Here is a 13236-nt window from a genome sequence, read left to right as displayed (position 1 = left end):
CTACAAATCCCACCATCAATACGATGGAGCCATGGCAGTTAAAGTGGTGTCAAGATGCATTATTTCTGCAGTGCAGATGCAGCCCAAGTTTCAGGGGCTCTTCACCACCTCTCTCACCTCTTTGTTGTTGTTTCATGTTGTTGTGTGTCTTCAAATTGTTTCCGACTTATGGCAATCCTAAGGCGAAACCAATCATGGGGTTTTCTTTGGCTAGATTTGTTCAAAGGAGGTGTGCCAAGGTCTTCCTGAGGCTGAGAGAGTGTGACTCACCCAGGGTCACCTTTCTGTAGTTGAGCTGGGATTTGAACTCTGGCTAGGCCCATTCACAGCACATAATTTTGTTGTTTTTGTGTGCCTTCAAGTCCTTTCTGACTTAGGGTGCCCCTAGATTTTCTTGACAAGATTATATTCAGAGGAGGTCTGCCATGACCTTGCACTGAGGCTGAGAGAGTGTGACTTACTCATCCATGGCTGAGCTGAGATTCGAAACCTGGTCTCCAGAGTTGTAGTCCAACACTGAAACCACAACGCCATGCTGGCTCTCGCTGTTGGTTGTTATGTCCACATCATAATTGCCCTTGCGCTTGAGGAAATGAAGGTTGTTTGGCTCTGGCAGGAAGAAAAAGCTTCGTGTGTTAGACCAGATATTTACAAGGCAGAATTAAGAGTCGTGATGTCTGAGCAACGCTTAATCATCCTTCTTCAGGATGTCACTTGTCTTTTATTCACCCGCCTTCCTTAAATTTGACAGGCAGGCAGTGGGAAGAAGGTGGCACGTTTGTACAACGACTTTACTATGCAGCCAAAAGAAAGAAAGAAAAAAAGAAAGAGAAAACCGCTTGAAGCCAGGAAGAATAATGTTTGAACCTCCAAACTGATGAATGGAAGACATAGTGGCTGGGAAGTGAGAGTTAAGTTGTTGTTGTGGTGTGCCTTCAAGTCATTTCTGGCTTATGGCAACCCTAAGGGGGAACCTATCATAGAGTTTTCTTGCCAAGCTTCTTTAGAGGGGGTTTGCCATGGCCCTCCCTTGAAGCTGAGAGAATGTGACTTGCCCATGGTCACCCAGTGGATTTACATGGCTGAGCAGAGATTTGAGCCCTGTTCTCCAGAATCCTAGTCTAAGGCTCAGACCACTACACCATACTGAATGCCTTCCATATATTAACTGCAAAGACACATTTCAAATATATCATGATGCACACTGAACAAAAATACTTTGTTGTTGTTCGACATTAAGTTGGTTTTGATGACTGATGGCAGTGATACACATGAGAGACTTCTATATTACTGGAGGAGAATCTTAACAATTTCTGTCAAGTGTGGTGTAAAAATTTCCGATGACTGAAAAAGATAATGGGTACACTTGTATCTTATTAATATATATATTTTGTTCTGACTGTGTAAAAGAGTAATATTACTTATCCTTGGAGGAGTTTAACCCACATGATCATTACACATAGATCCCACCCGTCTTTCCTCCAAGGAACTTGGGCAGAGTAAGTGGCTTTATCCTCAAAATAATTCTGTGTGGTAGGTTAAGTTGAGAGAAAGTGACAGCAAGAGAGCACCTAATCTGGCATTGACTCTAGTGCATCACACAGGCGTTTCTGTCACCTGCTGTTTAATCCTTTTTTGTAGATATGCTAGTAGAGGTCAGGAGACTTGAGGAGCTGAATATTGAGAGTTTGTGCCCTCTCTATTTAGCTATTCTTTTCCACTTGTACTTTGCTTCCCAACGCTTGACACCCAGGAAATTTTGCTACTATATCACAAGGTTGCTAGTTCATGTTAAAATAATGTTTTGATCATGATACAACACATGTTAGCCAGCTCAGTCTAATAGTTTATTGAAGACAAGTACTGTGTGGAGCGCAATAGTTGAGATGTGCTATCCTTATCTATGCAAAGATCAGTTTCTGATTTTTACCTTTAGCTAAAGAATAAATAGGAGGGCCGGAGTGGTGTAGTGGTCTGAGCATTGGATTAGGACAATGGAAGGATTCAAATCTCATCTTGGCCATGGAAACCCACTGGGTGACCTTGGGCATGTTACACTCTCTCAGCCTCAGAAGATGGGAATGGCAAACCCTCTCAAGAAACTTGCCAAGAAAATCCTATGATAGGGTTGCCTTAGGGTCGCCATAAATTGGAAATGAAGGCACACAACAACAACAACAACAACAACAAAGCATAAATAAATAGCCACTCCTTGTTTTTACTGTAATTCGATACTGAAGGTGTTATTATTATTATTGTTATTTATATAGCGCTGTAGATTTGCACAGCGCTGTACATAAAACAATATATATATAAGAGTAAACCTGCCTATGGCGTACAATCTAAGAAATAATAGGATAATGCATATAAAATACATAGCAATACAGGAAATGGTTCTGTAAAACAGTCAACAAAAAAGAACATCAAATAGCAAATGATAATCACGCAATGCCTGGGAACGGTTCTCTGAACAGGATGGTCTTCAACTCCGTTTTGAAGCTAGTTAAAGAAGTGATGGCCCATGCTTGCGGGGGAAGAAGGTTCCAGGAGTGAGGGGCAGCAAGTGAAAAGGGGCGAATCTGAGATGGGGCAGAGGAAATCCTGGGCTGAGACAGCAGACCTTGACTACTAGAACGGAGGGCCCTAGTGGGAAGGTGAGGAGAAATAAGGTCTGATAAGTAAGGAGGGGCCAACCCATGGAGGGCTTTAAACATCGACAGCAGGAGCTTATATTGAATACGGAAAGGAGGGGGAGCCAGTGAAGGGATGCCAACAAAGGAGAGATATGGTCAGAGTGGTGGGCGGATGTGATAATGCGTGCAGCTGAATGCTGGACAGAAATTAAAGGACGAAGGTGAGAAAGAGGAAGCGCAGCCAGGAGGATGTTTCAGAAATCAAGTCGTGATGCCACTATGGCATGGACCAGGATCTTGGCAGTAGAGGCGGAGAGATATGGTCGGATTTTGGCAATATTGTATAAAAAGAATCTACAAGCCTTGGCTGTGGTCTGGATCTGAGTGATACACGACAGAGAAGAATCAAAGATAAAACCAAGACTATGGGCTTGCTGGACTGGTTGAATAGAAATTTTGTCCACAGAGACAGAAAAGGAGAGTTGAAGGGTGGGCTTAGGAGGAAAGACAAGAAGCTCTGTCTTGGACATGTTGAGCTTCAAATGCCGATGGCGCATCCACTGCGAGACAGCTGTGAGGCAAGACGAAACTTGCAGTTCAAGCCTTGGAGAAAGGTCAGGGGTGGAAAGATACAACTGGGTGTCATCGGCATACAGATGGTAGGAAAAACCAAAAGAGCTAATGAATTTACCTAAGGACAGTGTGTAGAGAGAAAACAGAAGGGGACCCAGAACAGAACCCTGGGGAACTCCAGCAGATAAGGGAACAGGAGAAGAAGTCTGACCACCTGTGACCACTGCAAAAGATCTGTCTGACAAATAAGATCTAAACCAGTCAAGAACAGAGTCTGAGAACCCAAGGTCAGAAAGTATATCAACTAGAAGACAGTGATCAACGGTGTCAAAGGCTGCAGAAAAATCAAGAAGGATGAGAACAGAGTAAAGGCCATTAGCCTTGGCCCGTAAAAGGTCATTTGAGATCTTAGTGAGAGCTGTGTCTGTAGAGTGCCTTGGGCGGAAACCAGACTGAAAGGCATTGAGAATGAAGTTGGCTTCAAGAAACTCAAGACAGTGAGAATAAACAACCCGTTCCAGAACCTCAGTATTGCTAATTTGAAGCAAAACCTCAATCCCCCATTGATATGTTTAATCTCTGTCATTGAATTATTCAGTTCAAGTGCACCTAACAAATTACGCTTGTTGTACGTATTATTCTGTGTCTCAAAAGACCACAGCTTGGAAAAGGACACTGTAATTCCTCCATAATGCTTCATAGTTCTGCTAGCTCTGAAGCAACATCATTGAAGACTGCAATCTTACATGTAGTTACTTGGAAGTAAAGCCCACTGAGTTCAGTGAGGCTCCCTTCTGAGTTGAAAGGCATAAGACTGTAGTGCACATCAGGAGTTGGGGGGGGGGGGGGCTACTTCTCAGGAAAGAAGTCTTTCTGTTTGCTCCAGTTTTGCTGATCCGGTTAGCTCCCAGCTTTCTGTTCTGTCCAGCAAGATGTTTAAAACCTGGCAAAAAAAGGACTTTAAGGGCTGCCAGGAATGTTAAAAGCAGTGTATAGAAAGGGGATTTGAAACAGCAATGATTCTGAAGACTTCATACTGAAATCCTTTGAATGTAAAAGTATCAACATTTTCATACAAATGCAGTGACTGAAAATGTCATTGAAAATGACAAGTAACAGAAGTCATTTCTGCTGTCTTTTCATTTAAAAAGTTTAAATAGATCCAAACCTCCTACAATTCTTTTACTGTTTTGTATTACACTCAGCACAGTGGCTGAAGCATAAAAAGTAATTTTTGGAGAGAAGGAGAGAGATTTGGAAAAAATCTTCATTTTTAATATGAAGAGATACATGTAGGGAAACTAATGGTTTAGAGACCTTTTGTACAGACTGTTAAACTGCAAAACTATACTATATTTCATCTTCCTTTGATATATAACTGGGTACAGCATTTTGCATAGCAATTTCTTTTCTTTTTCTTTTTGCTTAACTGTCTTTCATAATGGAAAACAAAGAAGTACAGTAACACACAAAATGATAGCACAGCTACATACTGTAGAAATGATCTGTGTTAAGATGTTCACAGTGTGGTCTTCCAGGCACTTAAACTGGAAACATTAGTACAGATATTTAAAAGTTCTATTGAACTTTTATTTTAATGACATTAAAGTGCGTTGTGGGGCAGGAATGTTTGCATTAGGCAAACATGAAGAAAATTAAATTGCTTTACCTATCTATTGCAATATGCTTAATTACTTGAAAAGTAACATATAATAGTTGTGTGGAATAAAAACAGCACAATTTTTTAAAACAAAACTTTTGAAAGTATCTAATGGAGTATACTAAAACAATAGGTATTATGTACCGAAGTCTTTCTTTTTTCTCAAAAATCACTTTAAAATTTAAATAATCAACGATGGATTTTGGTTTAGTATGTAGATTTTGGTTTAGTAAACAGATTACTCATGAAAAACTCAGTGTTTTTTATTTTTTAGATTATCCCACAGAGTAGAGGAACCTCCTGTTTCATATTTCGGAGGAAAGGCACTGGAAACAAATTAAGAAAAATGTGTTTTTATAATTAATTGAAGTAACAATTATGAGAAAAAGCTTTGTAATCAGCTGTTGATAACCCTGAATCTTCTTTAGATGGAAATCTGACACAACCCAAGGAAGTAGAATTTGGAGAATGCACAGTTACATGTGGTAAGTAAGAAAGTAGAAAAATAAATGTAAGTTGGTGTATTAAAAGATTTTTAAAGGAAACAATATGCTAACTCTTTGTTTAGTCTTTGTAATTTGTATACCCTCATTCACCTCTCATTGATTTCAGGTTGTTGATAACTATAATTAACAAAAACAATCCAGTTGATTGTCATTACAAATTTAGGTCAGATCTGTTGTTAATTTCACAGCCTACAAGCTCTTTTTAAAAAGCCAGTTCCTTTCATTTATTGGCTCATAAGCTGCCTTCAACCAAAGTAACAATTTTCTCTATTTGTGAACATCTGTGAGACGTTCAGAAACTGAAAGACCTTTTGATGCATCTCACAGATGTCTTCCCACATACAATATTGCCAGCTCTATTAAAACAAATTGCTTCTTTGCAATAGCCTGTTCTGTATTCAACAATTCATACAATTTATTAGCTGTGCTAAGGATAGTTGAGATCTCAGAAAGGAGTTTGAAAGTGTTCAGCAGCAGAGTGACCATTGGCTCATAGAAAATGCTCATGTTAATGCAGAAGAAATAGATCAGCATAGTTGTTGTATTTCTGACAATAGATTCGTTTCACATGTAGTTCATGCAAAGAATGAGATTTTGTATTTCTAAAACAAATTTTTCTGTGTGATACACTGAATTTTCTGGATGCTTGCAGAAGTATTCATCCCCTTTCATTTTTCCATATTTTGTTATGTTACAAACTGGAATTCAAACTGATTTAACTGATATTGTTATCACATATACAATATATCCAGCTCTGTAAAGGTACAAAATATTTTTATTGTGGCACTAAAGTTAAATTATAAAAGCAAATTTGTACTTGTTAGTTGCAGAAGTATTCAGCCCCCAGAATCAATACTTGGTAGAAGCACCTTTGGCAGCAATTATAGCCATAAGTCTTCTTGTGTAAGTCTCTTATCAGATTTGCACATCTGGATCCTGCTGTTTTTGCCAGTTCTTGGCATAGTTGCTTCAACTCTATATGTCAGGTTGGATGGGGACCATTGCTCAACAGCCATGTTCAAGTCTTGCCACAGATTCACAGATGATTTGAGATCTAGACTTTGACTGGGCCATTCTAAGACACAGATTATTTTGTTTTTAAATCACTCCAGCATTATTGTGGTTTTGTGTTTATGGCCACTGTCTTGCTGAACAATGTCTTGCCATAGTTTCAGATCTGAAACAGGTTTTCTCCTCCAATTGCCTTGTAAATTTGTCCCAATCATCTCGATTTGAATCCTGAATAGTTTCCTAGTCCCTGCCAAAGAAAAGCATCTCCACAACATAATAGTACTACGACCATGCTTCACTATGGGGATGGTGTTCTCGGGGAGATGAACACTGTTGGCTTTGTGCCACACACTGTGCTTTCTGGCAATCCCTAAAAATTCAGTTTTGGATTTACCAGACTATAAAACGTTTTCACACATTTGCTGTGCCTCCCACATGCCTTTTGCATACTCTGATATGGCTTTGTTTCAGCAATGGCTTTCTTCTGACCACTTTTCCATAAAGCCTAGCTTTGTAGAGCATCTGGGTGATAGTTGTCAAATGGACGGATTCTCTCATCTCATTGTGGATCTTTTAGATATATATACACACACACACACACACACACACACACTAGGTATTTGGCCACCCTAGGTGAGAAATATTTTGGCACCCCCTGTCACCCTTCATAATTATTTTCACTCCTTGATTTCCGCTGTTTCGTTTGTTAAAGCTAAACATGACATAAAACCTAGGTTCCAATCTCTCGTCATAGTATTGAGAATTAGTAAAAAATCCAATTAAAAACTGTACCATGGACACAGGAAGGTGCACATTTATGTTTTAGCCATTGTACAAAGAAACCGTCATATGGTAGCTTGCTTTTACGACACTTGCTGTAATGAATTTTCATTTTAATATTGTTTAATTATGCAAAAAATTATACAAAAAAAGTCGCTGCGCTGCCCCTAAATTTTGCTGCCCTAGGCGGCTGCCTTGTTCGCCTATATGGATGAGCCGGCCCTGTGTGTGTGTGTGTGTGTGTGTGTGTGTGTACATACACACTCTTCCCCCCTCCCCCCCAGCAACCTCTGGGGTATTTGAGAAAGAGAAAACTTTAGGCATGGGAACTGAATACAGGTGGATTACATTCAATTGTTTGGTGTACAACTGAGCTTATCTTTAGTGTGTCACAGCACTGTATGTGAGTGTGAATCCTTATGCAGTCAGTAGGTGCCAGTGCTTTTGTTTACTCAACTTTTGTGTCACAGTAAAAATATCCTTCAGTTTCACAGGGTTGATTATCTTGTGCACATCAAGTGCTAACAAATCCAGTTAAATCCATTTCAATCCCAAGTGTAACACAACAAAACATGAAAAAAGGGGGATGAGAGGTGACTACTTATGTAAGGCACTGTATAACCAGTGACTATTTGCTCATGTTGAATACATTTCGCTCATGGATTCACTTCTTGGTCATGCAAGCAAACCTGAAGACATTTACACAGTTCCTTGAATCTGACACTATGTTCCCACATTTAACATTCATCACAATTTAGGCTGTTTCTTCCCTTGTTGTAGAGTCATTTTACAATCCAAAGTGAAAGGGAGGATGTTCCGGCTATAGGCTAACTGTAACCGATGGGCTCACTAATATAACCAGAATGTTTTTTTGGACAACAGTCCAAAAAATCTAAATGTTCCGGGCTATGCCATGTATCCTACCAGAGGGTTTCTCCAAATCTGATAAATGCCTCTTTCTGCAGTCATATCTCTTCTTCAGGGTGATTTTGATAGATACCTCTCACTTCAAAGCCATTTTTTTAAAAAAATGCCCCAACTTTCCTCTCTCCCAGTTAAATACGAACAATGTGCCCTGTCCCTTGAATTTAGGGATGACTGTGGTAGTAGTTGATCTTTCTCTTTCTTTGGGTGGGAGAATCCTGAGGGTAGAAATCACGAATAGCACTTATGGACCAGATTTAAGTGCAAGCCAGAGATAGGAGTTGGGGTAAAAGTCATTTGCAGTGGTGGCCCAGTTAGAAAGACAGTGTCATCTTCTACCCGCTCAGTCCTCCATCTACACTGGCTTCCAATTACCTTTCGGGCACAATACAAGGTGTTGGTTATTACCTTTATAGCCTTACATGGCTTGGGCCCGAGTTACTTACGGGAACGCATCTCCCTATACAATAAGCCCCGCACTCTTAGAACAAATGGGAAGAAATTGTTAGAGGTACCAGCATCTAAATATGCTTCTACTTCCCAAAAAGCATTTAGTATAGCTGTCCCCCGACTTTGGAATGGACTCCCAGAGGAGATCCGCCTTGTTACATCCCTGGAAACTTTCAGGAAGGAGGTTAAGACAGAGCTTTTTCAACGTGCATACCCACCTGATCTTCTATGAATTACAGACTGTTTCTGTATGGAATGAGAGCATCTGACCCCATCATTGCTGATTTTATGTTTTTAACTGTGGTTTTAACGTGTGGTGATAATATTGTAATGTTTTAATTGTATTTTTTAAACTCTGCTGTGATCCCACCTCGATCAAATTGGAGAGGCGGGAAGATATAAATAAACTCTATTATTATTATTATTATTATTATTATTATTATTAGAGTGTTTTGTCATATCCCTGTAATTCTCAATCTGTTCTTCCCCTTCTTGTTTATAATCTTAGTGTTCCTGCATCGTGTGTATGTGTGTGTGTGTTTAAATCCCGCAGACCTACCAAACAAAGAAAAATGTCTATAACAAAAGTGTCAGTTCATTGTCACATACAGCTCAGGTTTTTCCATCGTTGAAATGAGGCATTCATAGCTGTGTAGCAAGAGGCTTGTTTTGTGACAGTTCTAGTATGTGTTGCTCCTTCCCTCTGTCATTTGAGGTGATGTTTCATGAGTTAAAATGTTACCTAAGAAATATTACAAAATCCATCAGGATACATTCTAAGCGTTTAAAGATGCATAATACCTTACCTCAAGGTATTTTTGTCATATGCATAGGGATTAATTCAATATTCAAATAGACTTTCTTCTTGTTTATCTCTAGGTCACAGAAGGTTTTTTTTTAAACCCTCTCTATTCCTGTATTATACAGTAAACAAAATATTTCTATAATGGATGACAATCTAGTCAGTATTTACTGGGACTAAACATACTATTCTCTCCTCCCTCGCATCCTATGCCATTTGAGAGAGCTGAGAACAAAGTGTTTGGCAGAAGGAAAAGAGGAAAGCAAAGAAACACAGCCCTTGTGTTTAATGTGTGTTTGAAAACAACATGAAGTTCCTAAGTGAAATGTTGATGTCTGAGACTTGGAATTCTATATCTAATTTGAATTGCATGTAGGAATCTCTGTTTTCTTTGAGTATAATCCTCTCCACACTTAGCAGGAGGGAAGTGTCTCTGAGATTAAGTGGGATTTTGCAAATAAAAAAACAAAACAATCTGCAAATAGGGTTCTCAGATCTCAGGCCCTGGTCCTGGGACCTGGCTGCCCTTCCCCAGGTCTCTGAGTGAGGGGACCTTTGGACCTTAGAGATCTCAGAGAGAGAACACTGCCCTGAAAAGAATCATACCTAGATATATACAGTGGGCCCTTGGTATCTGCTGAAATTTGGTTCCAGGCCCTCCAAAATCTATGGATACTCAAGTCCCATTAAATACAGGGGCATAGTAAAATGATGTCCCTTATATAAAATGGCAAAATCAAGGTTTGCTTTTTGGGAATGAATGAATATGAATATGAATATGAATATATATATATATATTCATTCATATTCAAGCCATGAGTGATTGAATCCATGTTTAAAGGAGCCCTGGTGGCGCAGTGGTTAAATGCCTGTACTGCAGCCATTTACTCAAAACCACAAGGTTGCGAGTTCAAGACCAGCAAAAGGGCCCAAGCTTGACTCAGGCTTGCATCCTTCCGAGGTCGCTAAAATGAGTACCCAGACTGTTGGGGGCAAATTAGCTTACTTGCTAATTAGCTTACTTGCTGTTCACCGCTATGATCTTTGGAATAGCGGTATATAAATAAAACTAATTATTATTATTATTATTAAAGAATCCCCTTATGTACATGGTGATATACATTTGGCCCGCCTCGTAGGTGGGCTTGCCTTCTGCAACTTTGAGCTTATGTGGAAGGCAAGCCCCGGCAGAAGTAATGGGGTGTGCACCTGTGCTGCTTGCCCCGTGCCACATTGCAAACATGCACCCCATTATTTTCTATGGGACTTAAGCATACACTCTTTTCCCCATACGCGGGGGTGGGGGTGGTCCGGAACGGATCCGCCACATATGAGGAAGGTGGACTGTACATGTAGCATCACCATAAAGGGAGAAGCTACAACCAAGCCCTCATGAACCTAGTTAAAACCACCTTCAGCTTGGCTGGTGGTGAGGCATGATGGAAATAGTAGTTCATCAGAACATGGAGGGTTGTAGGCTCCCCGCCCCTGCTGTAAATGGAGATGCATGCAGTTCACTTAAGAGCTTCTAAGTGTTTCTTCTAACTAGAGCTCAGAAAAGTTACTTTTAGGGGCTACAGCTTCCTAGCCAACATAGCTACTGACTGTTTTGGCTGGGAGCTTCAGATAGGTGCAGTCCATAAAAGCACTTTTCGTGAGCTCTGATTTTAGGGTGTTTGTAAAACAAACACACAAACACACAGTAGATAAGATCACATAAAATTATCAGGGAAAGAACATTTTATATCAAATACCTCATAGAGAATCATGATGAACCAAAGCACACCATCCCTGTCCAGATCAATGGGATTTTGTTGTTGTTAAATGCCCTTGAGTCAACCCTAAATTATGGGAACCCTGTAGATGAGACATCTCCAATTCCCCCTGTCTTCCTACAGATTCAGCCCCATGATCATCTTGATTGAGATCAGCCAGCTGACAAGTGGTCTTCTCCTCTTTCTACTACCCTCAATCTTTCCTAGCATTATTATATTTTCTAGTGATTTGTGCCTTCTTATGATGTGGCCAAAGTACAACAGCCTCAGTTTCATCATTTTAGCTTCCAAGGAAATTTCAGACTTGATCTGTTTAAGGACCCATTTGTTTTATTTTTTTGGCTGTCCATGGAATCATCAGCACTCTTCTCCAGCACCACATCTCAAATTAGTATTTTCTTCCTGTCTGTTTTCTTCACTATCCAGTTCTCACATACATACATGATGATGGGGAATACCATGGCTTGGCTGATTTTAACTTTAGTGTTCAATTGTATGTCTTTGCTGCAAGATCTTGTCTAGTTCTTTCATAGCTGCTCTTCCCATTCCTAATTTTCTCAGGATATCTTGACTGCATTCTCCATTCTTTGTGGATAGTAGCAGTTCAAGTGGGATATCATGTGTTCCTGGTGATTTATTCTTCCCAGTTTCTCTTACTGCAGCTTCTACCTTGCTTTATAGGATTTGGGCTTCTCTTCATATGGTTCCTCATTTCATTTCAGCATCTCTTTTATATAGCTCTTCTGTGTATTGCTTCTAATGTCTTTTTGTGTCTTCTTGATCATATAGTATGTTCTTCTGATCATAGATCATCCCCAACCTTGGTATGAACTTCCCTTAGAGTTCCCAGAACTTGTGAATGAGATCTCTTGTTCATCCTTTTTGTTATTGTCTTCTATTTCTCTGCATTGATTATTATAGCAGTTCTCCTTATTCTTGTGTACTGGTTGTGGAACAGTTGTGTTCATAGTTCTGATTTTATTCCTCTCTCCCTTTACTTTTGCTTCTTGTCTTTCCTTTCCTTCTCTTTCTTTCTGACCATTGATTAGTGTTTTCCTGCAGTCTTCCTTGATTATGTCCCTGGCTTCTGGCCATAGTTCTTCTGGTTCCCGATCAATTATGTTTAATAACACAAATGTATTTCTTACATTTTCTGTAAATTCTGTTGAGATATTATTGGATCATATTCTGGTATGATGACTCATTTTGTGTCATCATAGTTGGCAGGACTATTAGTGTATATATATGTGTGTGTATATATACATCTTACTGAATTAAAAATCTATGCAGTTGTACTCACTACCAGAAATCAGTGCAAAATAGAGGAGAAGCATGATAAGTTGCTTTCAGGTTACATATCACAGGGGTAAGTTTCTGTATAGTCAGCCCTCCATATCCACAGATTTTTGATCCATGGATTCAAGCAACCGTGGCTTGAAAATATTCAAATAATATCTAAATTCCAATAAGCAAGCCTTGATTTTGCCACTTTATATAAGGGACAGCATTTTACTATGGAGTAATACTGGGTCTAATTTTAGTATTAAAGAGACATTAAAGCAAAGTTAAGCCATCCTGCACATAAAGGGGAAATGACATGCAATTTTGCAAATGAGGATCACACACATTTGCATTCCGCGCATAATAACGTGAAAATAGGGGAAAAACCCAAAGTTGCATTTCATATTCAGCGATGTTTACAGTGGAGATAAAGTAGAAATAAAGGCGACTTGGACGTACTGCACATGTCCACAAACGGAGGGGGAGAAGTCACCTAGCCGGAAATCATGTCGCCTCAGAGCTTCTTCCTCCTTTGTGGCAGCTAGGACGTGGGAGCTTTGGACTGCCCCTGAGGTCCAGTGCCTCTTGGGGCTTTTGAGAAGGAGCAGGCACCTAGAGATCATTATGGGGTCCTCCTCCCATCCCAACAAGGCAATCTATGCCAGGAATGTGAGTTGGCTGGAGACATATAAAGGTGCCTTTATCTATCTCCTTTATCTATCCACCTTTATACAAATACAGTGCGCCCACATTATATGCAGGCGCCCTTTATGCGGACTTGAGCATACACGCTCAAGCGTCAGGGAGCGCGCGGGGCGCAAGGGGTGGCGCATCCCATTCA

The 13236-nt window shown here is 39.9% G+C and overlaps 1 protein-coding gene across 1 annotated transcript in view; it reads left to right on the top strand.

Annotated features, from left to right (window-relative positions):
• The window catches only part of SPACA1 (sperm acrosome associated 1), a 36261-nt gene that overhangs the window by 1817 nt on the left and 21208 nt on the right, over positions 1-13236 (top strand). The window contains exon 2 of the mRNA XM_089528541.1: positions 5295-5351. Coding sequence (XP_089384667.1) covers positions 5295-5351 — 57 coding nt within the window. The remainder of the gene's footprint in view (positions 1-5294; positions 5352-13236) is intronic.

The sequence above is a fragment of the Sceloporus occidentalis genome, unplaced genomic scaffold (genome assembly GCF_023333645.1).
Source record: "Sceloporus occidentalis isolate IW3139 unplaced genomic scaffold, rSceOcc1.0.p SCAF_6, whole genome shotgun sequence".
In the NCBI taxonomy this organism is placed as follows: Eukaryota; Metazoa; Chordata; class Lepidosauria; order Squamata; family Phrynosomatidae; genus Sceloporus; species Sceloporus occidentalis.
Note: the sequence above shows the minus strand (reverse complement) of the source record. Positions and strands in the feature narration are given on the sequence as shown.